The sequence below is a fragment of the Pantherophis guttatus genome, chromosome 7 (assembly GCF_059756535.1).
Source record: "Pantherophis guttatus breed Tessera chromosome 7, ASM5975653v1, whole genome shotgun sequence".
NCBI classification, from domain to species: Eukaryota; Metazoa; Chordata; class Lepidosauria; order Squamata; family Colubridae; genus Pantherophis; species Pantherophis guttatus.
This window is the reverse complement of record NC_142069.1, coordinates 46997747-47024874: the sequence shown is the minus strand read 5'-3', so window position 1 is coordinate 47024874 and position 27128 is coordinate 46997747. Positions and strand designations below refer to the sequence as shown.

The 27128-nt window shown below is 41.8% G+C and overlaps 2 protein-coding genes across 2 annotated transcripts; both read left to right on the top strand.

Moving 5' to 3' along the window:
* The first annotated feature begins 1458 nt into the window (after nucleotides 1-1458).
* Nucleotides 1459-22993, top strand: KCNMB4 (potassium calcium-activated channel subfamily M regulatory beta subunit 4). The gene is made up of 3 exons (XM_034402985.2): nucleotides 1459-2442; nucleotides 10794-10921; nucleotides 22429-22993. Exons 1-3 carry the CDS (start codon nucleotides 2107-2109, stop codon nucleotides 22595-22597), a joined length of 633 nt encoding a protein of 210 aa, XP_034258876.1. The 5' UTR covers nucleotides 1459-2106; the 3' UTR covers nucleotides 22598-22993.
* On the top strand, nucleotides 18424-22405 carry LOC148112831 (uncharacterized). The gene is made up of 2 exons (XM_087873473.1): nucleotides 18424-20398; nucleotides 22378-22405. The coding sequence occupies exons 1-2, from the start codon at nucleotides 18612-18614 to the stop codon at nucleotides 22403-22405; spliced, it is 1815 nt and encodes a 604-aa protein (XP_087729599.1). The 5' UTR covers nucleotides 18424-18611.
* Nucleotides 22994-27128: the final 4135 nt, after the last annotated feature.

The following is a 27128-nucleotide window of genomic DNA, read 5'->3' as shown; positions in this document are numbered from 1 at the left end:
TTGCCACAATTTAATTAGGTGTTACGTAAAGAAGTACTTGATGGGCTTTGAATATTCCTGCTTTTCTTTTTAAACAATTAGCCTACATTTTCACAGGATTGCAGAGTGATAATGGAAGAAAAAAAGTGATTTTTTTTCAGATTTTTCAGGGAAGGGGTGGCATAATAAAAACTAAAATGAAATCATCGAAGTAATACAAAAGAGCCATTTTGTTTTAATTTATAAGGAACAAAGGAAGTGTTCATTTCTAAAAAAAAAGGAGTAAGTAAAACCTAAGCCTCACTCTGGCTTTATCTTCCAAGTAAATGCAAGTTTCAGAGGAAGTAGTTTTTTGTATGAACACAAAAAAAGGCTGAAAGGGTTACTTTCTGTCTCCCTGACTATACTATTCTGTTGATTCCATGCCCTTTGAATTTTTTTTAAAAATCCATCTTAAAGGCATTCTGTCTTGAGCTACTATTGCTTGTTTCATTGTATTCACTTATTATTAGAACTGTGCACTTTGACTGAATCCAGAGCTGAGTGGTGACATTTTGCAATACTTCAAGTTTCAGTAAGTTTCAGTAACAGGTGATGTATCGTTTTAAACATACATTGTGAATATATACAGCAATTGTAGCAGTTAGCTGAATTCATAGGATAGGACATATAAAGTGGCCAGTTCCTGTGATAAATTGATTGAGTACCTTTATTGTTTTTCCAATAATGAAAGTTAAGTATCGCAGATGAAGAATGCTCATTCTCCGTAGGCCCTTTCATTCATCTGCTTTGTAAAAAATGATGGTTCTATTTCCAATTCAGGTACTGATGATTGATTATAGGCCATCAAGTCACTATCAATTCTTAACAATCAGATTTTTTCCAGGAGGATCTGTTCCCAAATGGGCCTTTGAGGTCTTTGGTCCATGGTGGGCACAACATTGCTGTAACCGAGTGCATCTAACCGAGTCCATCTCCTCTGCTACTGATTGTCCTCTGGTCTTTCATTCCACCAGTCCCAGATTAGAGCCTTTGCTAGAGAGCTGGGTCTTCCCAAAATGTCTCTGGGGTGGGAGAATTTGAGCCTGACCATTTGTGCCCAGGGCTAAATGGGGGCCCGACGATTTATGACTCCGTTCCTCTTGCAAGCAGCCCAAATGGGCAGAAAGCAACCGCCACTCATCGACGATTTTGTTCTGATCTCTTCGGCTGATTCGGGTGCGAGGTCGAGGCCGCTCAACGGCAGGCGGGAAAAAAAAATACCGCGTGTCTCCCTGAGGTTTATCCCGCCCTTTTCCTCCTCTCCAAAATAGCCGCGCTGCCGGCGTGCCCGGGCAGCCTCGCTTTCCCAGCTCTCACGTGGCGGCGGCACTGCCCCGTTCAGGGTTGCGGGACCCTCCCTTTCGCGGCTCCTAACCCAAACAAGCAATCAAATGCTTCCTCCGGGGCTTAAATCGCCGGGGCGGATAATCCCGAGCCAAGCTGTTCCCTCGCTGTAAACCGAGGGGGAGGCGGACGTTGGAAGGGTGGCCCGCCCGCGGATCCCTCGCCTCACCCTCTCGGCTTCTCAATGGCGAGCCCCACGAGGCCATCGATGGGAGGGGGCAGAAGCTCAAGGTCGGAGCCCGCTCGGCCCCCCGCCTCCGCTAAGCAGCTTACCTCGTGGCAGATGTTGGCAGGCTCCCGGCCGGCTCCGATCCCTTGGGGGGAGGAGGAGGCCGACAGCCGGAAAGCCCCCTTGCCTCGCTAGGAAGGAGGTGCAGCCAGGGGCCGTTTCCTTGGCGATTCGCACCCTGCCTTGACTTTTTCTCTCCCCACTCGCCCGCCCGCCCGTCCGTCCGCCCGCCCGCCTCGCAAACGGATCTGCGCGCCAGCTGCTGGCTGGCATCGCTTCCCGGGCCGCCTTCCAGCCGGAGCGAGCCCTGCAGGTGGGCTCGGCCACTAACGAGTGGCCGGAGTTTCTTCGCCGGACGCTCCAGCTCTTCCTTCGCCTGCTGGTTTTCCTGTGTCTCCCGGTGGGCGGAAAGCAACCTCCAGGCATCGCTGCTATTGCTTGCAGCCTCTCTCCCCCTCCCCACTCACGCCCCCCTCCCCGCTCCGCTGCTTTCCCTGCTCCGAGGCGGGGCGATGGCCAAGATCCGAGTGGCTTACGAATACACCGAAGCTGAAGACAAAACCATCCGGCTGGGCTTGTTCCTCATCGTTTCTGCTATCTTGTCGCTTTTCATCTTGGGCTTCTGCTGGCTCAACCCGGCCCTGCAGGATTTGCAAGGAAAGGCGGCCAACTGCACCGTGCTGTCGGTGCAACGGATCAGCGAGGTTTTCGAGTGCACGTTCACGTGTGGCGCCGACTGCAAGGGCACCTCCCTGTACCCCTGCCTCCAGATCTACGTCAACAACTCCGAATCCAACGCCCGGGCGCTCCTGCACCCGGACGAGCATCAGCTCCTCACCAACCCAAAGGTAAGCGCCTCGCCCGGCGCCGAACCGTCTCTCGGCGGAGATCAAAGGATGCCGCTTTATTCTTAGCGCAGCTCAGAACCGGGGTTAGGGAAGCGGGGCTGGAGAGAAAAAGGGGCGAAATTTCTGCTGCTCTTGGGCAAAGGTGGGAATGAAAGACCTGGCGCTATTCGGGAGGCGGACAGGTCGGCCCGCCAAGGTATCTGAGGGTGCAGAAGCTGCCAGGACGGTAACTAGGGATACCTGTATAGGAAGGTTGGACTATGCTAGCAGCGGGCTCAGGCGGAGAGCTCTGTAGTTCAAAGAAGCCAACTCCTGGCACCTGAAGCCCGGAATTTCGGAACTCTTGCTAGAATTGGTGGGTAAACCACTTGTACACCCCCCTTCCGCCCCTGTTCCCGTCCCAAGGAATGGCATAGCATTCCTGGGTCAAAACCTGAAGAAGCTTCTTGGATGAGAAGCGAAGCGTCTTCAAAGAAAAACCAGAAAGTCCAGTTTCCTCCTGGAAAAAAAAGCACCTTTGGGACAACCATGACCTGGATGACTGAGAATCTCCATAGACTTCCTGGGTCAAAAGCTACTGGGAACTTGCGGGGGTTTCTGGAGTTGCAGAGCAGGTTTCCACACGTCCGTCACTCGGGCTAAGATGGGCTTGGTCTTTGATTGAAAAGCGGTGGAAGTGCTGGATCCTTCCCAAAATAGGGGCTTTCTGATTCTTCCGAAAAGTCAGGAAGATTGTGGCAGTGCAATGTAGCCGTGACTACTCCGGGGTGAGCAAAATTACAGTGTAGCTGCTAAACACACTGAATGATCCGAAGGGTTAGAGCAGATGGCCGGAGGCAAACCATATCTAAGGACCATCCATATCTAAGAAACCTATGCCTTTTCTTCTGGTCTATTTTCTACAATATTCCTGAATACTAATTTCTTCTCCTTTGCGTCTGCTTTCCTCTCTAACTGAGCAACACTACCAGTTTTGCTTCAGCTCTGTAGTGAAGGCTGAGCGGATCCTGATTCAAAGGGGTTACTTTGGGATTAGAACTGACTGTAACCAGAAATAAGTACGATCTGTTACTGTATGCAGCTTGAGTGATGTTAATAGGCAAGGTCACTGCTTATGACATCACAGAAAATCAGTTCAAGTTAATGAAGTTCATTTGGGCACCTTGTGTCAGAACTTAACCTCCCTTTACTTGCCACCACTCTTCTTCCAGTCTTTGGATAAGCACTCGGGTTAGGAGATGCAGCAAGCGAAGGGGAAGTAGAGGTTCTTTTTACTCTCCAATCAAATCTCTGCTTTTCTTCTCACCCACTGTGCAGTCCCCCTTCTGACGTCGTTGGCATCATCCAGGCATCTGACATAAGAATTTAGGTTGGAACATGGCTTGTAGAGGGGAAAGCTAGTTTGAAAGAGCTGGACTCACCCATTTCTCAAAGCAGAGGACAATGATCAGAGAGAATCTGCAGCAGGCTACAATGGCACTAACCCCAACTATTATCCTATGTACTGTGGCTTGTTGCTACTTAAAGGGGGAAGTCCTTAAGTACAGTAGCAACAAGCTACTTCAATCCACTGCAACATTAGAACTGAGACTTGCCTGTTTCAGATATTAGTTGCAGACACAATAAAGCTACTAAAACAAATTGCTGGGGCATATGAGGAGAAAGTGGAAAAAGTCTCTTAGATTAACTATTCTCCAAGAGCATCTGTTGAATGCTAACTGCCATTTTCCTCAGGCTATAATGCATGAAACAATCTAAAAATGGACTTGAGAAACTGAAAGATGTGCTCCTCCTTACAGGGTGAAGATGTCCCCTCAATACAGGGTGATTGATAATAAAAGAGAAGAAAATATCCCATCCAGATATGATATGCTGATATGCTTGGAACTATCAACAATCATTAGCATAATTTTAAGGCAGGAAACCCATGAACTTTCTTAAAAGCGGATAGAAGTGAATAATCATCATACACATGTGTGTTTGTTAGGAAATATGGAGAAAAGATAATTTTTTAGATATGTAAATGCTGGTGGAAAGATGGTGGGTAATCTTCAAGATGCTGAAACAAGTTTTATTTTGATGTCTAACATGATTGCCCCCTTTTCAAGGACTTAATTTCTTCTTCCATTTCTGCTAGTCCAACAGAATCATCTCAAGACCACATAACAAATTCTACAGTAAAATCTATTTTCAGCCAAATATTTTTTTCTAACCAATATGTTGTCCAACACACATGGACACTTTTACCTTTGATATTATTTAACAAATAATAATCTTAAATGCCTTCTAGCAATGTCTTCTTTTCTGATCTGTAGCAGAGGAAGAAAAAATTGTTTTGTGTTTTAAATATTTCTGTGCTGGAGATAATGCTTTTTTCTTCCGGTGCCTAGTGAAGTTCTTTATGTTGCCAAGTTAAAGATGTAAAATCTAAATGGTTCAAAAATATGTTATATTATGAGTTAAAGCTTGTAGAGAGATGAGAGTTGAAGGTCAAGGCTTCCTTTTCCATTATGAAAGATGATCCTAAACAAAAAGAAAAGAAAATTTAACAAGTGCCTCTTGGATCTCATTCCTTGGAACTACATTTATCAAGTAGTTCTGGCTGCAAAATAATGGCTTAAGAGATGCATGAGTTGACTTTGAAGAATAAAGAAAAAAGGCAAGGAATAAAAGCTTTCAGAAGGCAGCACTGATAGGAAATAAACTGCAAGAGTTTTCATGTGCATGAACAAGACAATATGTGCTAAAAAGGGGACGAGCAATTTCTGGCCATATGAGGCCTTGCAATTCTCTTGTGCAAATCCGAGAGATTCCCATTGTATTCATCCAGTTTTTGGCAAGGACTTGGAGGCACTGAAGGGCTTCTTAAAAAATATATATCTGTGTTTTAAAGTATGCATAACTGTTCCTCCCTTCCTGTTTCTGGAGGAAAGGATTTTAAAAAGATTTGTCTTAAAAGTATCTTGTCCACTTTTCTATTCCGTTTGTTCCTACTTTTTGAATTCACCTCAAAAACAAAAACATCCAAAGACAAGGTGCAGCCCTTGAACCGAAAATAGTTACCTTTTTCCTGTGTTAGAGAGAAATAATAGTCCTGTTGGCTTGGGCTGCCCTAATTAATTGGATGAAACTAACTATAGAATAGAGGCTATACTTGTTTAAATAAAGGTCATTGGGGATAATTCAATTAGACAAACCTAGAAACATTAACTGTTGGATATATATTCTGATTATTACTATTTAGTCATGTTGTCATCTGTATGCTCACTATGTTATTTCCCCTTACGAAAGCATAGGATTGCAATCTAAATTCAAAATAATATATAACCCAAAGCTGCTTTTCATGAACGTCCAAATAAGTACATACGCTACTAGCTAACCTTTAATGGTGGCAAGGAAGAATGTTCAAAATGACAAATTGGTCTTCAGTGTAGAGTATATTTCTGAGGACAATCAAGTCATGTCTATAGAAGAATTTGTTTCAGGAGCAAGAATAAACTTCACATCCCAGCATCTAACACTGAATTGTGAAGGGGCAAATACTTCCAAGTTCTGGAGGATTTGATGCTTTGTCAAGATTCTTTTCACATAGAACTTTTTACACGTATGCAATCTATATTGAAAGATATTAGAATTATAGCTCTGTTGACTATCAAAAACAAGAAGGTTACAGTTACTATATCTAAACCAGATATAGTAACTGTAACCTTGATCATCCTGTTTCCTAAAATAAGGATGCATTCCAGTTCATCACTAACTGTCCACTGACAGGTATTGTGTTTGTAATGTTAGTGGTATTGATAATGTGAATGTTCTTTCGTTAGATGTATAATAGTTCATTTATTCATTAATATTTGCTCACTTTTCATTGTTTAAAACAAATCCCAAGGTGAGATTCATTTACACTTGCAAGTCAAGTGAGAGACATGCATTTGTGAATCAGCTGCCTATTTCCTTAAATATGCCATTAATCATCAGTAATGTTTTCTCTAATCTGATTTTCTCCAAATATGTTCAGCTCACATTGTGTATGATTCGGGAAAGCTGAAGACCACTAACCTAGTATGTTCAGTGTTTCCCAACCTTGGCACCTTTATGATGTGTGGACTTTAATTCCCAGAATTTCTGGAAGTTGAAATCTGCACATCGTAAAGTTGCCAAGTTTGAGAAACACTATATAGTATGTTATTCAGCTGCAGAGATTCTTTTTAAAAATACGAATGATTTGAATTGTTATTGATATCTTTATCTGAAGACTAAAAAATATACTAAAATTCTTCTCACCCTTTTATTTTTCAGTGGAGTTATCTACCATCTCTTAAATTAATATTGTAGCACAATGTGTACCTACACAGAACACCAAATTAGCTGCCTTTTGAAATCTTTCCAAAACACTGCTTGGAGCAATAAAAATATCTTCTAGTTTCTATAGTACCATAGTCTGATTCAACATCATAACTCTAGTCTTATAGTTGTGCAAGTATTACAGAATAATAGGCTATTTCCTGAGCCTTGCATCACTGGACTCTTGTCATTGGTACAAGGTCCTCAATATACACTGCTTGCTAAAAAAATTAAACTACATACTATAGAAAAAAATTCCTAAAAGAGTTTATTTTTTAAAAAAAATCAATACAATTAAAAAGCTTTAGTTCTGAAGATAAATTAAAATAACCATTGTGATCTTTGTATTCGGATGTATTAGTCTATGCCTGAGATGCACAGCTTTGAAGCCTTGGGAAGTAGAAGGGTCAAATTAGAAAAGGCTTGAACATCTTTTGCTTTTGCATTGCTTTTCATTTTTACTATTTTCATTTACTGTAAAGTATTTCACCTTTCTGGGTTGGAACAAACCTCCAGTTTTACAGGTCAAGTCATACTCATCAGAATAGAGAATGCTAAGCTAGACTGATATAGTATAACACTATAAATGTTTATCAGTACTGAATCTTAAGTGCATGTGGTTACAGTCAACTGAGCATTAGTTCTGCTAAACAGCCAAAGGTGCTTATGACTCTATCTCCAAAAGAGCACAAAATGTATTTTTATTCAGTTAGGTATGGGTGTCAAACTCGATCGCATCACGGGTCGGATTGTGACATAGTGCAATGTTTTTTGCCTTTGTGGAGCCGGGGTGGGCGTGGTCTGCACGTGACATATCCAGCCCACAGGCTGCCAGTTTGATGGGCCTGACTGTTAGGGAGTTGGAGTGCAGGTGTGGGGACCAGAGAAAGACGGTTCCAGGCAGCTGTCTGCTATGAAAGTATATAATATTTCACTGCCTTGTCTATTTGCAACTTCCTGTGCTGTACCCAGAATGTTCAATCTCATGAATGGTAAGAATCTTCACCTGAAAAATAGAAAGGAAGAGACATTCTGGAGTGCTCTTTGCTGATGAGCTCCTGAAAAATCTCTGCATTCTAGTTTTTATTTGGGTTACTCATCTTTATCAGCAGTTCTCAATAATGGGGCGGTAAAGTTCTCAGAGAAATTATTGTGATAATTATAATTAATGGTGAGCTAACAGATAAGTCGAGTATTAAATCTATAGGTTTGTGTCATATGTTGTTTGTTTTTTGCACAGCCGTCCCAACTTTCTTTCTATTTCTTAGGCACATTGAGAGATGATGACTATCCCAAAAAGGTGACAGATTGGTTTCCTAGTCTTAGCTGCTCAGTGTTGCTAATTCCTCATTGGCCTCAGTCAGAAAATGGCCAGAATGATAATGCCAGACCACTATATTGCTTGATTATATTTCATAAGACAACTGTTAGATTGAATGCACATTCTGAATCTGGATCTAATTTTTAATTTTGATTAGAAATAAAAGTGGCATGTTTTATATTCATATATTTATAACAGCGGGAGGCTGAGCCTATAGGTTGAAAGATTCGGGGATGCAACCTCCCTCTCTCAGAAATCCACTATGTTTTACATTCCTAGGCTTACTTTCCTCCTTTGGTGCAGCTTCTTGATAATTATTATGGCAACTGCCTTATAGGGGATAGCTTTATCTTCTACCCTCCCATTAACCTTAAGATATGGGACAAATCAGGATCCCTGAACACATACTAGTTAGTAGACTGGGAATAATAATTACAGTAATGATTGTGTTAATAGTAATGAAAAAGGAAATTAAAATCTGTAGCTCCTGCCCTTTGTCACGTGGTCACGTGGCCCTCTGAGCCACATGACCACAGAAAACAGTTCCCCCTCCTTTTTTTTTTTTTGAATGGAGGCAGAAAAGCACAAGGCAAAATTTTTAAAAAATGTATTAAAAATAAGAACAATAGAAAACATCTTCATAATCTTAAGTAGTCAAACTATCAAAGTCCTTTACAAGCAAGTAAATAAGGCACTGAGCAGCATAAAATCAAAAATGATTCTTTAAACATCAGTCTCTAGCAAAAAGCAGCACTGAGACTGGTCACAGATCCACAGTGAAATTGTAGCTCAAAGCTTGAAGTAGAAGTAAACACAAAACTTGAGTTTGCAGTACATTTTGACAAAAAAGTAAATAGAGACAGTTACCAGAGTCATCAAGATGCCAAAGACAATAAATCTGTTTAAAACAAAAATAAATCAACAACGATTACAGGTCCTCTACTGGAAACCTTTACCTTTGAAGCAAAAGATTTCCCTAACACCCTTTTCTTGAAACATTTGTTCTTCCTAGCCAATAGATAGGGCTGACAGTCAACCCTCGGATTTACATGTTGTCAGGCATGTCTCACTAAGAAGCTAAGAGTTCCTGTTTGGGAAGATTTGTGTACTTGGAGAAATAATTTTTAGGAGGGGAAAGTCTATTTCCAGGATTGCCTATCTGGGGCAGATTCTGGACTGAATGGGGAGCTTCCCTAGTGAATACAATATTATTTTATATCAGCCATGTAGGGAAATGCTAGCAAAGCATATTCATCAAAAGTACAGGTAGTCTTCGACTTACAACTGTTCACTTAGTGACTGTTACAACGGCACTGAAAAAAGTGATTTATGACTATTTTTCACACTTATGATTGTTGCAGCATCCCCATGGTTACGTGGTTTACATTCAGATGCTAACCTAACCCTAACCTCACATCCTGGACATAAACTGTTTCAACTTCTACCCTCAAAACAACGCTATAGGGCAATGCACACCAGAACAACTAGACCCAAGGACAGTTTTTTCCTGAATGCCATCACTCTGCTTAACAACTAATTCCCTCAACACTGTCAAATAATTTATTAAGACTGTATTACTATTATTCTTCTCTTCTTTACTAGTATCTATCTCTTCCCACTTATTACTACAACCTTGTTACTTGTATCTTTCAATTTATATTGTTTTTATTTGTTTCCTAGTACGATTTGATAGTTTATTAGTAACCTTGACTATCACTAAGTGTTGTATCTTTTTATTCTTGATGAATGTATTTTATTCTCCTTATGTACACTGAGAGCATAAACACCAGACAAATTCCTTGTGTGTCCAATCACACTTGCCCAATAAAGAATTCTGTTCTGTTTTGTTTTGTTCCGTTCTATTCTATTCTATTCTATTCTATTCTATTCTATTCTATTCTATTCTATTCTATTCTATTCTATTCTATTCTGTTCTGTTTGATAACTGATTCACATTTATGACGGTTGCAGTGTCCCAGGGTCATGTGATCCCCTTTTGTGACCTTCTGACAAGCAAAGTCAATCTGGGAAACCGGAGTCACTTAACAACCATGTTACTAATTCAACAACTGCAATGATTCACTTAACAATTGTGGCAAGAAAAGTCATAAAATGGGACAAAACTCACTTAACAAATTTCTCACTTAGCAACATAAATTTGGGCTCAATTGTGGTCATAAGTTGAGGACTACTAGTATTGCATATACTCAAGACATAACATATCTCTAAAATGCAATACAGGAAGTAAAAGCTAAGCTTTTGTCCTCGTTTTTATGAGTTTCTCATAAAAATTCAATTTGTGCCTGGAAAGGCTTTAGTCTCACTAGTAGAGCTCTTAAGAACATAAGAGCTCTACTAGTGAGACTAAAGCCTTTCCAGGCACAAATTGAATTTTATTCTATTGTGTCACACCCTTTTTATGTAACTGTCTAAAATTAGAGGCTGGAGATGTGCATAGGGAGAGATGGAGAAAATTCAGTTCCTTTGAATAGAAGAATTTCAGTGTTCAGTGACCATTCTTGAATAGTAATATTCACAACAGTATTCATTTAAATCTCTCACTTGTGTTTTTGCTGAATTTCTGAGGCATATGGTTTAAATTTAATTATGAAAACTGTTAAGGAAGAGCCAAGTTGAAATGCTGCATACTAAAAAGACGCCATTTAATGACCTTTTATTTCTATAGTGTTCATACATCCCCCCCTGTGAACGGGAAAACGAGAAGAACTCTGATATTGTAATGCACTGGCAGATTTATTGGGAAGACGAAGTAGGTTCTCAGCCTTTCACTTGCTACTTTAATCAGCACCTCAGGTAAGTATCTTCACACATCTATGAGTTGACTTGTATATATTATCTCCACTCCCGCTGGGTTTTTTTTTTTTTTTTTTTGGTATCTGCTTGTTGTGCACAAAATTTAAGGATAGAGTTGAGCTAAATCAAGGCTCAGGTCTAAATACAACCTTGTCTCTTTGGAAGTCAAACTACTAGGTTTTGCATAGCTGAAGATATATTCCTGGTTGGTATTCTGAGTGCAGGACATTTTCCCCCCATATAAATCTTTTGATTCCTGACCTTTGAGAACAGAATTTTGTAGTAAAAACAAACAAATAACAATTTGTCTTCTAGACGTATTAAAATACTTCTACTAGTAACAATAATGAAAACAGGATAGTTCTTATATTCACTATTAGCAAGGAAGTTATAATGAACAGCTTGAAGAGCAGGATGTTTCTAATGTAAACAAAGATGAAATGAGTAGAGTAGAGTAGAGTAGAGTAGAGTAGAGTAGAGTAGATAGAGTAACAGAGTTCAAAGGGACCTTGGGGGTCTTCTAGTCCAACCCCCTCTCAAGCAGGAGACCCTATACAGGTATTCTTTGACTTACAACAGTTTGTTTAGTGACCGTTTGAAGTTACAATAGTTCTGAAAAAAGAGACTTTTCACACTTATGACCATTGCAGCATCCCCATAATCACATGATCAAAATTCAGATGCTTGGCAACTGACTCATTTGTGACAGTTGCAATGTCCTGCGGTCCTATGGTCACCTTTTGTGATCTTCTGATAAGCAAATCAATGGGGAAGCCAGAGTCACCTAACAACTGTGTTGTTAATTTAACAACTGCAGTGATTCATTTAACAACGGTGGCAAGAAAGGTTGTAAAATGGGAGAAATTTTACTTAACAAATATCTTGCTTAGCAATGGAAATTTTGAGCTCAATTGTAGTCATAAATCAATGACTACCTGTACCATTTTAGTATAGATAAAGAGATACAGAGATAGATACAGACACTCCATATTTCTTTGCAGCTGATTATTATGCAATTATAGGTCATAACCATAGGCATCTTAAGGACTCCAGAGGTCTAAACCATAATCTTAGTTGATTACAGCATATACTCCTTGGAATGAGTTTGCCATTCATCTAGAATGAATGACAAGTCCCTAGGATGAAATTTAGATTAAGATTCATGGTCTTTCCCAATTTACCTCTAACCAAGAGCATAAACAAACCCTGGAAACATCAGGCAGCATACAAATTTAATAAATTATCATCATTATCATTATATCATCTATGCTGTTTCCTTATAACATTGCCTTTATCATTTGAAGATTTTGGAAAAACTTAGCAACTCACCAGGAATTGATGAAAAGTATTTCTGCTCCCAAACCTCAACTTGGATAACACAAAGATAGCATTTTTTTCACAGGCATAATTCATCTTTCTCAATATTTGTTTTTCCTGGTTTTAATTTCAGGTAAAGATTTGTAAAATTAAAAAGGGGAGGAAACAACCTGATGTTAGAAGCATCAACTTCTAACCAGACTTTAGAATTTAGAATGTTCCTGTGCTCCAGTGGTGAAATCAAAATTTTTTTACTACTGGTTCTGTGGCTTGGTGGGCATGGCTTGGTGGATGTGGGAGGAGAAGGATACTGCAAAATCTCCATTCCCACCCCACTCCAGGGAAAGGATACTGCAAAATCCCCATTCCCTCCCCACTCCTGGGAGAAGGATATTGCAAAATTTCCATTTCCACCTCCACTCTGGGGCCAGCCAGAGGTGGTATTTGCTGGTTCTCCAAACTACTCAAAATTTCCGCTACCGGTTCTCCAGAACCTGTCAGAACCTCCTGGATTTCACCCCTGCTGTGCTCCAATTAGACCCTCCCAGAATAAAATAGTCAACTGCAAATCTGGAAAGAGGAAATACAGAACAAAGGAGAAATGTTTGCGTTTCCTCCTTTAAAATGGCTGCATTTCTGTAAATGGGTTTGCCATCTGCACTGCTGCACATGAAGTGGTGACATGGGGGACATTAGTGTGCTGGGAATGGTGGACGAAGTGTCCATGAAGAAGAAGAAGAAACTAGAGAGGTTTGATAAGTGCTGGGTACACCATATGCAGCAGAGACTGTTGAGATAAGTTAGAGTGGCTTGACTGAAGAATACCCAAAGGAAAAGGTTTGGAATGAGATCATTATCAAGGAGCTTGGCAGTGGCTGCAGTAACAGCATCTGGAAAAGGTGGTGGCCAGCGTGACTCAGTTGCAGCATTAGAAGCCACATGACAGATTGGGGGGAAGATGGAAATGCAGGAAAGAGCTTATATCCCTGGCAAGTCTTACAGAAGCCTACAGAAGCAAGTCTTACAGAAGCACCTACTAGCCTTGGAAAAAGCCAGTGTTGGCAAGACTTAGAAAAGAGATACAGTGACCTGGCAGAAATATCCAGTTTCTGAAGTATAACAGCAAGCTAGAGGTAGATGATTCTAGAATTGGTGCAGCATTATGACTGCTTCAATTTGCAGAAGTGCAACTATTAATTGACTTGATGAGTCAACTGGACTGCCAGTTGCTCTGAAAACTGGAAAAAAAAAACCCTCACTTTGTGTTAAAAGGACCTGACCCTTTTGTGCTACATTGCTCAAACATTGGTTTGGGACCATTCAGAGACACGAGAGACCCTCTTGTGATATCCAGACAATAGAATTACACTACCACCTGTGAAGTAGGCAGTTAAAATTCTGAAAGTCTAATTGTAGGTTCAGTAATTTGCTGTAGTAATGGATCATCAACTGTTGGTTTGGTTTCAGAAACTTTTTGAACACTGTCCGAAAAACTGTAGAACAGCCAACATGATTTGGTGCAGCCTTCCGGTGACATTTTAGAAAGCCTCAGAAACATTGTGACAGTGGTCTGTGCTATTTGGAGAACGGTGTGGGTAGCCTTGGGAAGAAGGCCTAACCCGGGCAGCATCTGCCTTATATAGGATCAGGCTGGGTACATCTCATCAGCAATAGGAGAAAAATGGCAAAGGTCCTCTGGGGCAGCAGTGCTTTTAGGCAGCACTGTGAGTGGAGTATAGGACAGGAGGGTGGAAGGGATGGTTGGGGCTTTGTGCTATGCACATTAAGGATGATGCTTGAGGTGGTACTGCTCAGTGGCCCTGGGGCTGAAGTAGAAGCCTGGGGTTAGTGGTGGCTGGATGAAACTACGGAAAGCCTTGGGCCTCTACTTCAGGTCCAGTACTGCCACTGCTGCTGAGGAGTGCCACTCTGCAGGACAGGGATGGGGAGGGCAACAGTTGAAGAGCCCTGGCAGTTGTAAGTGTAGGGAGGCTGCCAAGTGCCTGAATTCTGATTAGGTGTCTATGGGGACATTGCAACAGCTGTAACGTCAAGGACCCCACATAAATACCATTCATTCAGTGCCACTGCAACTTCATACAGTTGCTGAACAAATTTGGTCATAACTCCAGGACAGCCTGTAATGGTACATCCTGTGACTTCCTATGGAAGTGAAAGTTGGACTTTGAAGAAGCAAGATAGGAAGAGTATTGTGTTGGAGAAGATTCCTGAGAATACCAAGGACAGCTAAGAAATCAAACAAATGGATCATCAAACAAATCAATCTAGAATTCTCACTCAAGGGGCAAATGACCAGGCTCAAATTATCCTACTTTGAACACATTATGCAAAGACCTGGCTTCCTAGAGAAAGCTGTAATGCTGGAAAAGATGGAAAGAAAGAGAAGAAGAGGATGGCTAGCAGCAAGGAGGATGGACTCAGTTACAGTGACTGTGCAACAATGGAAAACCTGAAGTATCAGATTAAGAATAGATCATCATGGAGAAACCCTATCTATTTGGTTATTAAGAATCAAGACTGACTTGATGGAAATCAATCAATCAATCAATCAATCAATCAAAAGAGCTGCAGTTCTTGAAAGTTTATGCTTTTAAATAACATTTGCTAGTCAGAAAAGGTATTACCAGAGTCTTGTTTTTTGCCACTACAGACTAACGTAGGTGGCCTCCCACTTGCTAGCTCTTTTGTGACAGTGCCCACAACATAATCTCAACATACAAACTGCCCATTTTTGCTTTCCTACTCCTATCCTGAGATTGAGACTCACAAAGAGATCCAGGAGAACTTTTCAGATGACCAGAACCTCCATTGTGCCTAGGTCACAAGATCTGCCACATAATAACATTATTCCAACTCTTCTTGTCTGGATTTAGCTTTTTCCTGAAATAATTCTCAGTATACAGTAAACTTTGGTGCTTCTTATGTTGATTTGTCTGTTTCTACAAAAACACTCCTGAACTTGAAAGTTCAGGAGCCCCTTCAGGAACATTCCTTTTCAAAAGCAAACAGCCAACAAGAATACAATGCTGAGAGATGATCTGCAACAAATTTTTGGCTTATTGCCTTGGTCTTAATTACTTTGTGATCTCAATGTTGGAATTGATTGCATAGGCTTCTGGTTAGTTTGGTCTTGAACCCCTTGTGTTTCATACTCATGAACTAAATTCTGCTGCCAATGACGTTTAGCCTTTTGTCTCTGGCATGTTTCTCTTTACTGAACAATAACTTATAAAAGGGAAGAAGGAGAAAATTCATAATTGAAAATGTACTAGTCATAGTTGAGTTGGAAACTTAAACTGTCTTTGGGGAGTTAGTGGGTGGCAAATACAGCCTCACCAGACAGTCTTTCAGTAGTCATTTTGTGACTGTGACTGACCATTTTTGCAGCTATTCTGTTGATGGGCAACCAGGCTATAAGTACACTCACAACAGATGCAGATTTCAACAGCAACCAGTGGTGGGATTCAGCCAGTTCGCACCACTTTGGGAGAACCGGTTGTTAACTTTCTGAGCAGTTTGATGAACTGGTTGTTGAAAGAAATCATTAGGGCAGAGAACCGGTTGTTAAATTATTTGAATCCCACCACTAACAGCAACCCTATAACTCAAAAAGGTTGGAGACTCCACTATGGCCTCTTGGCGCAGATTTCATAGGAGGAGGGAAAAATCTTCATACAGGGTTACTTATAGTGAAATATGTTTTCACCTTGCCATACAATATATAGTTACCTCTCTATACACATACAGTAGACTTGTATTATATCTCTCTATCTCATTCTCTGCAACAACTAGATTTCAGCAGGTATGTATCTCTTCACTCATTAAGTGCCAAATTAAGTCTACTGTTTATTTATTTTCCATTGTGACTTGGCAGCTGTAACATGGCTCACTGGTATCTTTTATTCTATGTCAGGATAAATGCTGTGCCCAAATATTTGTTTAGAGTTACTAAATGAAAGAATGCAATAGATAATAACCATCTGCAGAGCATTATACTGCACTTCAGAGTCATCCATCTTAGGATAATTGCTTTGTTGCAGCAAAGGAACCCTCTGTAATAAGGGCTTTTAGAGAATAGAATATTCTGTTTTTAGAGAATAGAACATCTGCCAACCTTTATTTTGTCATCTTAGTTGGCTGTTTTCTCTTCTAAGTGGCAACCAACTGCTGAATCCAAATGCAGGCAGAGAGCCCCTCATGAAAAGATCACAAACCCTCTTTAACTTGGTTGTGTCTCTATGGTTATAAACTACACATGTTGTTTTGTTGATTAAAGAAGTGAGAAGATTCTGGTTTAGTCTTATAAAAGATAAACTAAAAACACTCTCAAGTAGAAAGATTAATATGCATTCCTTCCATCCTTGAGTCAACTAGAAAAGGTATGTCAGCATAAATTGTACTATTTCCACAGGTCACTCAGTCAGTTGAGCTTCATGTGTCTCTGGAACAAGGCTGGCAAGTGGTACTGACCTTACAGCTTTAATAAGGAAATGTTTCAAAGCAGTGATTGGTTGATTCCTTGACTACTTTTTCTTTTGTCTCTTTATCCAGCGCCATCTGCCATTAGAAAAACAACCATCAATTTGTCTTCATACACGTGGCAGGACAGAGTTGAGGGTCCCTGGCATAAGCTTGAAATGGAAAATTTAATTAACCATGTTCTGAGTGAATACAGAGTTATTGGAATTTCTGATTAGGGAATGCCAGTCTTTTAGAAGATCAATATTCCCATGTCCAGAAATATCCATCTAACAAGTTGGTGGATAGAAGAGGGAATGAGTTTACAGGAACACCAGTAGAGCTTCCTCCTGCTTTATTTCATGGCCCAACTATGCTCTATTGATTTGTTAAATATTAATAAATAACTACTACTAGTACTAAAATAAATATCCACTGCTAGTGCTAGTACTATTTCCAGAAGAAGTAGCCTGCCTAACAAGTTGGTGGGGTTAAGGAAGATAGAAGATGGAGCAGGAGTGAATTTGCAGGCACATAATCAGAGTTTCCATATACTTTGTTTGCATGGTGCAAGATTTTTATTTATTTACAAATTATAAGAATTCTGGTCTTCCAGAAGATCAATCATCTCATGGTTAGAAAGAGCCTAAGGAGACAGAGGAAGAAAGCACAAGTCTTATTAATCTCAGCCAAGTCCTGCTGCATAGGAAATGTAGTGCTGTGAGCAAGTGACAAGCAGCATCTGGAACTATTCCAAGCAATATTTACTATACATGGGCAAAATGGTACAGTACCAGTAGTTCTCCCCAAAATCTTCCATAATGGAAAATGTGTCTATGCGGAAATCCTTGTTGACACAAGTAGTTGAAGAATTGTGATGCTCCCATTTGTGATAGAAGCAGCATGAAATTGATGGCAGAACCTAAATCTGTAGCTTCTGACTGCTTTCTGTACCCATCTAAGAGCCCTTCTGTTCTTGTTTTTGGAATTGCTTCCTGCTCTTCAAGTTTGGAAATATTCTTATGTTTCTTGCATTCACTGCTTGTTTAAGATTTCCACATGGTTTTTCAATAATCTTCAAGTTTGGGGTCTATGAAGGCAATTCTCAATGATTTTCTTCCCCTATAAGTACTTAATTTGGAAGCATGTTTCTAAGATAGCCATCCTTCTTTCAGATTCTGTTTATAAACACCTTAGAAATGTTTATTTCTCCCAACTGATGTGTTACATAGTACGTCTTGGAAAGACATTCAGTCCCATGCTTGTTATGTCTCAATTCCGGTTCTTTGGACGATCATGGTTGACCAGCCGCTGTGAGAGGGGGGCTGGGTCACCCTTTACCGGTCCGAAACAGCATTTTACTCCTGCCATTGCCGTGAGAGGGCAATGAGGTCCTACGTGTTCCATTGGAATTCTGTTGAAGTCCGGCATTCACTCCTTCTGACTGTGATAACATCAAATTGTCCCCTGGCTATTGGCCATGGATTATCACCCCCCTTGATGTCCAGATGTACTCGGGGAATGAACTTCGTGCCCTGCGAGATTCCCCCCTCTCGCAGGTTTGGCCCTCTTTGTTATCGAGGGCCTATCTTGATGACGGACTTTGGAGCCCCGAGAGATGGCATGTGGCAAAGAAGAGTTTGAGGGGTTTTTTAAGTGGGTTTTTTAGTGGGTTTTTAATAAAAATTTTAAGGGGTTTGGGGGGATTAGGGTGGGTTCTGGGGGAAATCCACTGGGTTCAAGACCAGCCTCAGTGAAGGGCTGCGACATTAGGGACGTAGAACCGGAGGTCGGGGAGGGGGTTGGAGTTCGATTTAAAGAGGGCTGTTCCATCAGTATAGTGAGTGGGAGGGGCAGATATGGCGGAAGCTGGGGACCACATCATGTTCGGGGAATGCGCACTCGCTATCTTAGAGCAATTGCGCACTCTGGTCCCCAATGCTTTTCTCGTTCCCCAGGCTGTCCAGATTCTCAGGGCCAGAGCCTTCAGCTGATGTTATGCAATGCCAGGTCCGTTGTTAATAAAGCCCCCCTCATTCATGATCTTATTCAGGAGGGGGAGGCGGACCTAGTGGGCATTACGGAGACCTGGTTGGGCCAGGAGGGGGTAGTTCCCCTCATGGATATATGCCCACCAGGCTTCCGTGCATTCCATCAGCCGAGGGATCAGGACAGGGGCGGGGTGGCGGTTATTATAAAGGAAGGTCTGGATCCAAGGGAGACCACTGTTCCACAGATAGCCGGATGTGAGTCCCTCTTTGTGAAGTGGGGTCGTGGAGTACAGATGGGCTTGTTGGTCACGTACTTGGCTCCCTGCCACGTGGCAACGGCCCTGCCCGAGCTGCTTAACATTATAGCCAAGGTGGCGGTGAATACCCCCAGACTTGCTATCATGGGGGAGTTCAACCTGCCATCTATCGGTGAAACGTCTGAGGTGGCTCGAGAGTTCTTGGCTTCCATGACGGCCATGGACCTTACTCAGTTAATTCATGACCCCACTCACACAGGTGGACACGCTCTGGACTTAGTTTTTGTCTCTGGTCAGTGGTTGAGTGGCCTTGATATAGGGGATATAGCCATCGAACCCTTGTCATGGTCTGACCACTCGCTCCTTCGATTGGACTTTCTAACCGCTGCACCCCGCCGCAGGGAGGCGGGACCGACCAGGTGGTTCTGCCCCAGGCGCCTGATGGACCCTGATAGGTTCCAGATGGAGCTTGGGCCATTTCCTGAGACTCTGGCTCATGACTCGGCTGAAGACCTGGTGGCCGCCTGGGATAGTGCGGCCGCCGGGGCTTTGGACCGTGTCGTGCCTTTGTGGCCTCTGACCCGGCACCGAACTCACCTAGCTCCTTGGTTCTCCGAGGAGCTGAGGGAGATGAAGCACCAGAAAAGACGCCTGGAGAATAGTTGGAGGACCAGCCGCTCCGAATCCGACCGAACACTAGTGAGGTCTCATATTAAGACCTACCTAGTGGCGATAAAAGCGGCGAAATCTAGCTATTTTGCCGCTCTTATCGCATCATCAGATAATCGCCCGGCCGCCCTGTTTAGGGTGACGCGCTCCCTCCTCCATCTGGAAGTGCGGGATGACCCCTTGCAGGGCCGAGCTGAGGATTTTGTGCAGTATCTGTATGACAAAATCGCTGAGATTTGGGAAGGGCTGGCCTCTGACTGGGTATGTCCGGACGGGATGACTGAGGCAGGTCTTGAGAGTGTTATCTGGGAGGAGTTCGATCCTGTGGCTCCCGAAGACATGGACAGGGTCCTGGGACGGCTGAATGCGACCACATGTTTATTGGACCCGTGTCCCTCCTGGTTGGTACTGGCTTCCTGGGAGGTGACACGAGACTGGCTCCAGAAGATTGTTAACGCTTCTTTGAGTGAGGGGGTCCTGCCGGCCGCTTTGAAAGAAGCGGTTGTGAGGCCCCTCCTCAAGAAGCCCTCTCTGGATCCGGCTGTTTTGGCTAACTATCGTCCAGTCTCCAACCTTCGCTTCGTTGTGAAGGTTGTTGAGAGTGTGGTAGCGCAGCAGCTTCCCCGGTACCTGGATGAAGCTGTCTATCTAGACCTGCTCCAGTCCGGCTTCCGGCCTGGGCACAGCATGGAAACGGCATTGGTCGCGTTGGTGGATGATCTCTGGAGGGCTCGGGATAGGGGTTGCTCCTCTGTCCTGGTCCTGTTAGACCTCTCAGCGGCTTTTGATACCATCAACCATGGTATCATGTTGCACTGGTTGGAGGGGCTGGGGGTGGGGGGCACCGTTTTGCAGTGGTTCTCCTTCTACCTCTCTGACCGGTCGCAATCTGTGTTGACAGGGCAGCGGTCGATCCCGAGGCACCTTGCTTGTGGGGTGCCACAAGGATCGGTCCTCTCGCCCCTTCTGTTCAACATTTATGTAAAGCCGCTGGGTGAGATCATCCGTGGCTTCGGGGTGGAGTTCCATCAGTACGCTGATGACACCCAGCTGTACATCTCCACCCCAGGCCACCCCAACGATGCCCTTGAAGTGATGTCCCAGTGCCTGGAGGCCGTGCGGGCCTGGATGGGGAGAAACAGGCTCCGACTCAACCACTCCAAGACCGAGTGGCTGTGACTTCCGGCGTCCCGATATAGCCAGCTGACACCATCGCTGGCTATTGGGGGTGAATCACTCGCCCCCACAGAGAGGGCTCGTAACTTGGGCATCCTCCTGGACGCACGGCTGTCTTTAGAAGATCATTTGACGGCCGTGGCCAGGGGGGCTTTTTATCAGGTTCGCCTGATACGCCAGTTACGCCCCTTTCTAGATCGGGACTCCCTACGCACAGTCACTCAGGCACTCGTCACTTTCCGCCTGGACTACTGCAACGCTCTCTACATGGGGCTCTCCCTGGGATGCACCGGAGGCTCCAGCTGGTCCAGAACGCGGCCGCGTGGGGGATTATGGGGGCGACGGGGCGCTCCCATGTGACACCTCTCCTGCGCGAGCTGCACTGGCTCCCAGTGGTCTTCCGGGTGCGCTTCAAGGTGTTGGTGACCACCTTTAAAGCGCTCTATGGCTTAGGGCCGGGGTATTTACGAGACCGCCTTCTGCCACCAATAGCCTCCCACCGGCCAGTACGCTCGCACAGAGTGGGCCTCCTCAGGGTGCCATCCGTCAGACAATGTCGACTGGCGACCCCCAGGGGGAGAGCCTTCTCTGTGGCGGTGCCCACCCTCTGGAACAACCTCCCCCCAGAGATACGTACAATAACAGACCTCCGGATTTTTTGTCGGGCCCTGAAAACTTATTTATTTCAACTAGCTGGGCTGGCTTGAGTTAAATTTTAAACTGATTTTAAATTGGGTTGTTTTTAAATTATGGCCAAAAATATTTAATCATTTTAAATTGTTTTTTAAATTTTGTATGTTCTGTTTTTTACTCTGGCTGTTCACCGCCCTGAGTCCTATTGGAGAAGGGCGGTATAGAAATGGAAACAAACAAATAAATAAATAAATAAATATTCATTGTTTTCTTATTTTAAATATACAAGCAGCTACATATGAATAGTTAAACATGCAATTTGATTTTCAGAAGTATATTCTATTTAACTTTGTACTTTGTTAGGAACTGTGCACATGCAAGCTGGAATTTGCACTGTGTTCAGTGGGTGCCAGTAGGTATAATGCAGTGGAAACTATTGCATATATAGCAGTGGTATTTCTGAGATAATTTTTAATCTGTGACTGTGTTAAAAATAAGGAACTAAATTAAAAAAACAAGCAAACATTTTTATTTCACGAGACTTAGAACTGTACACAATAGCAAAGCAATAGCACTTATAACCACTTCATAGTGCTTCACAGCACTCTCCAAGTGGTTTATAGAATCAGCATAATGCCCCCAATAATCTCGGCTCTCATTTTACTGACCTCAGAAAATGGAAGGCTGAGTCAACTTTGAGCCGGTCAGGATTGAACTCCTTTCAGGGGGCAGAGTCAGCCTGCAATACTGCATTCTAACCACTGTACCACCAGGGCTCCAAACCCCTGGTTAACATATCCAAGAACATATCAAGATCAATTGTGTTTAATTTAGTTTCTTCCCTGAAAATCTGATTGTTGTAAAAATGTAGAGAAATCAGTACAGTACATTGTTTCTGATGCCAACAACATACTGTATCTTTTATGGTTCATAGATGGCTGATTCTAACTCTCCACCCATAATTCTGCTGTTTTTCCTATTACAGACCAGATGATGTATTGCTACAACGTACACATGACGAATCTGTTCTTTTGCACTGCTTCCTTTGGCCAGTGGTCACATTCCTGGTTGGAGTCCTAATTGTGATCTTGACCATCTGTGCAAAGAGCTTGGCTGTCAAAGCAGAAACTATGAAGAAGAGGAAGCATTCCTAAATGGAGGACACCCTTCAAAAAAGGATGCGGGAATGCCATATGTGACTGACTTCTCTGGTATTCCCAGCAATGCCCATTCCCAGTGTATTGCCAACTGCTGGTCTTGCTGATGCCTAGGTGACCATGCTGTGACATGTTAACTAGTTGTTTCTGCCATTATGAAAGCAAGTGTGTTTTTTCCACTAAATGATCCTAAGATGCATCAAACCTTCATTCAAACTTAATGAAATCAAAATCTCTGATGGAGTGGAGGACAAAGTGTGAAAACCCAAATTGTGGTTGACTTCATCTTAGTAAATTTATCTTTCTTAATGCTATTATTTAGTCTTAAATATTTATTACTTCCTTTCTCATAGACTGTATTTCTCAAATATTAAAAAGTGGTTGTTTTTATTAGCATGTGTCCTTCTTTTGTGGGAGTGATTTGCTTTAGGGTCAGAAACAAAATATCGCAAAATATCAGTCTTACTGATTATTCTTGAAATTAACCATTTAAAACTCAGTATATTGTAAAATTATTTTGGGAATCAAAAATTGATTTTTGGAAATGATTCATTTTCTATCTTGCAGCCACATTTTCCTTCATATGTGTTTCTGTATGATTAAAACTGTCTATTGCGGATTCATATTTCTTAACAGGCCTTTTCCTGATTGTTACTCAAAAAGTAACAGGACAAGATTCTAGGACCCTAATTAGTTTTTTTTTTAATTTTTTCAACTATTAGAAATGGCATAAGTAGAGCAGAAAATTAGCAGCTGGCTATTAGAAGCTTCCAGCCATATATTTTTGTTCTATTTTTCCAAGGTTCTAATTTTTATTCATTTTCCTGTCTGTGTGTGCTGGCTGACCAAGAGATGGTTATTTCTCAGTGGAAAGAGTGGTTGACACTGGTGCATTATTATTGTAATGAAGGTGTCTGATCCCTTTACTCTTTACTTCTGACTTTGGTCTTTCAGTTCCTCATATGGCTGTTAGAAGTTCCATCACAAAACAGAGGTAATACTCATGTTCAAGAGACACTACAGTGAATCCTCATATGTTTTTTTTTTAATTTATATGATCCTAAATGCTGTTGGTTCAAGTTTATTTCATTTGTCATGTTACCCTTGCCATGGTCCCAAGAGTAACATTTTCTGCCAAGCCTCAATAGATTGCAAAGCCAAATATTATTGTTACTACTATTGCCTTATGCAGTCGTCGTCTTCATCCTCATCATCTAATATTTTGTAAGAATTGTACAGAAAGACAACGTAAGATATATATTGATTTTAAAAATAATGACAAAAAATGGACCACAAATGGTCCTGATTTATTTCAATTCTACTCCAGAATTCTCTCCTGGAAAATAGAGTCAAGCATGCTCCATGCAATTGTTGTTTCTTTGGAGTTGATTTCCTGCTTGCTGTGGTGATCTTCTGGAAAGCAGGAGTTCCATTTGGAAATTCAACTTAATTTTTGGAGGCTAAGGGTCCTGTAAAATTGTATTTTGCATATTTCTTTCCTGAGTGGGTGGGATATGGCTTTGCCCATAGGTGCAGCATGCTACCAGTGCAGAAGGCTGTGATCCCTTCCCATGTACCAAGAAAGCCATTTCTCTGCAAGAAGGGAAATGGATGTTGAAATAGGATCCAATATGGGTTGTCATCGGGAACAGAGGTTTGTCTTCCAAGCTTTGGATCCTGCAATATTATCCTGGGACACGTATATTCACCTTCATTCATGATGTTGAAATATTCCATATGAAAAGTATTTATTTACACTCCAAGGAAATAATAACATTGTATTAATCAACTAAACGTGTCTTTATGTCTTTTAAAGACAGCTATACAGATAGTCCTCCGCTTATGACCACAATTGAGTCCAAAATTTCTGATACTAGGTGAGACATTTGTTAAGTGAGTTTTGCCTCATTTTATGACCTTTCTTGCCAGAGTTGTTAAATGAATTTAACAATTGTTAAGTTAGTCACAGGATTGTTAAGTGAATCTGGCTTCCCCATTGACTTTACTTGTCAGAAAGTCACAAGAGGTGATCACATGACCTCAGGCCACAACAATCATCATAAATATGAACCAGTTGTCAAACATTCAATTTTGATCATGTCACAATAGCAATAGCAATAGCATTTAGACTTATATACTGCTTCATAGTGCTTTACAGCCCTCTCTAAGCGGTTTACAGAATCAGCATATTACCCCCAACGATCTGGGTCCTCATTTTACCGACCTCGGAAGGATGGAAGGCTGAATCAATCTTGAGCCTGGTGAGATTTGATCTGCCAAACTGCTGGCAGCTGGTGATCAGTAGAAGTAGCTTGCAGTACTGCACTCTAACCACTGCGCCACCGTGACTCAATAGGGATGCTGCAATGGTTGTAAGTGTGAAAAATGGTTATAAGTCCCTTTTTTCAGTGCCTTATAATTTTGAATGATCATTAAATAAATTGTTGTAAGTTGAGGACTGCCTGTATTGTTGCTATCATGACTTATTCCCACATGCTGTCATTCTGTGGCTTTGGTAACAGCATTATTCACACTCCATCCTGGAGGTTTTCAAGAAGAGACTGGACAGCCATTTGTCCAGAAGTCCCTTCCAACCTTATTAATTTTCTATTCTGTTACATGACCTACACTGTTCATAGACAGAAAGAAAAAATTGCCAGTTTTAGTCATTTTACTGGTTTACTGAAATTATGACAAAACTCTTTCCTTTGGACATAACTCTGGGTGGATGAAAGTATTTTATCCAATTTGTTTCCTATCATCTATCTATCTATCTATCATCTCATCATCGTCTATTTTTCTGAAATGTATTGAGGGTGCTTTGACTAATCCACTAAGTATTTTATTTATTGTGTTTAGTTAGTAATATTTAAATCCTTTTTTATTTGATCTCTAAGACAGCGATGTCAAACTTGCAGCCCATCGGCCAGTTGGGTCACGTGCTGGCCCCGCCTGGTTTAGCGAGGGGGAAAAAAGTCCCAATACGTCATATGACGCCGCCGGGATGACGTTAGTTTGACATCCCTGCTCTAAGAGATTCACTGCCTCTCAGAAATTCAGTGGACTACTTCTGTCCTAAGGAACTTGGATAGGCTGGCTTCTTCTTGGAGATAGGTAGAATGGTTTCACCCTAGCCCACTGGAGGCCAGGTAGACCAGACCCCAATTGGCTGCTGGAGGGTTGTCAGCCATGGTCAAGCCTTCAGAAAGTCAGAAGTTGCTCCTGCTCCCACTGCTTTTTTTTTTTTTTTTTTTTGTCCTTGGTCATTCTGTTTCTCTGTTTTGGTAAAGAAACAATGACCCAATAGATCATGAGCTGTCAAATTGCTACCACAAAGGAGACTAGGCCATTTTGAGTCTGCACTTCAAGTAACAGAATATGTAGGACAGTTCCAGGTGCTTTATGAAACATAATTTTAATGTGTTATGTCTACAGACTACCGCAGTTTAGCCATTTTGTGATATTGATGGAGAAAGAGAAACATTGTCATGTTTTGTACTAGGATCTCCTTGGGAAACAAATTATTGGGCACTTTGTGAGGAGAGCTAGACAAATCTTGTATTCATGAATCAGATGGTCTCCTGATCTGTTTATTTTTATATAGCTAGACTCTTTGGAAATGAATAATAACTTACAATTTTTTTTATCACTTTTCCCTTTTTCTCAGTCCAACATTTTGGATCATTGAACCAAAGGGAAATATGAGAATTATTGCAAAGTACCTAAAAGCAATGCTACTGATTGGATTGTCTGTTGAATCCATTATTGTTGACATACCTTTTATATGATTTCTCTTTGAATTTTTTATTTCTGGGTTCCTAAGTAAAAGTTGATATCCTTTGAAAGGTGCTTTTATTGCATATTTTCCAAACATAACCTGCTGAGCATACATCTCATCTTAGGCACAGCAGACTGTTTTGATTTTATTCAATATTTATATTGCCATTACTTTGAAGATTTTTGCTGCACTAAACTCTGTCATACTCAGTTTTATTAAAGGATATGAATTCCCTTTCATGTGTGGCAATTAGATTTTTATTTGTTAAGGAATCTGCTTCCTCTTTGCTTTATTCAATAAATTCAACACAGGGAATTATTACAACATGTACGTACTTATCTTTCTTTAAGTTTTGTTAATGGTATTCTGATTCTAGCTGAAAGAGGCCTGTAATTCACATAGGGGCTTTCTCATTTTTTTTTTTTAATTTGATTTATATGTCGCCCTTCTCCGAAGACTCAGGGCGGCTTACAATGTGCTCAGCAATAGCCTTCATCCTTTTGTATGTTTATACAAAGTCAGCTTATTGCCCCCACAACTGGGTCCTCAATTTACCTACCTTAGAAAGGATGGAAGGCTGAGTCAACCTTGAGCCTTGGCGAGATTCGAACCCTGCAGTAATTGCAGGCAGCTGGTCTTAATAACCAGCTTAATAACAGGGTGCCTTAAACCCCTGTACTACCAAGGCTCTTTATAGAAGATCCCACTTTAGAGGATGGATCAAAATCAAGATGTAGTGGATATATATTC

Bases quoted from the DNA above. Each gene is read 5' to 3' on its own strand.
- LOC148112831 (XM_087873473.1), top strand. From the start codon at position 18,612: ATGCGCACTCGCTATCTTAGAGCAATTGCGCACTCTGGTCCCCAATGC. The intron at 20,399-22,377 runs GTTAGACCTCTC...TATGGTTCATAG, and splicing joins TGCTCCTCTGTCCTGGTCCT to ATGGCTGATTCTAACTCTCC.
- KCNMB4 (XM_034402985.2), top strand. From the start codon at position 2,107: ATGGCCAAGATCCGAGTGGCTTACGAATACACCGAAGCTGAAGACAAA. The intron at 2,443-10,793 runs GTAAGCGCCTCG...TTATTTCTATAG, and splicing joins AGCTCCTCACCAACCCAAAG to TGTTCATACATCCCCCCCTG. The intron at 10,922-22,428 runs GTAAGTATCTTC...TTCCTATTACAG, and splicing joins TACTTTAATCAGCACCTCAG to ACCAGATGATGTATTGCTAC.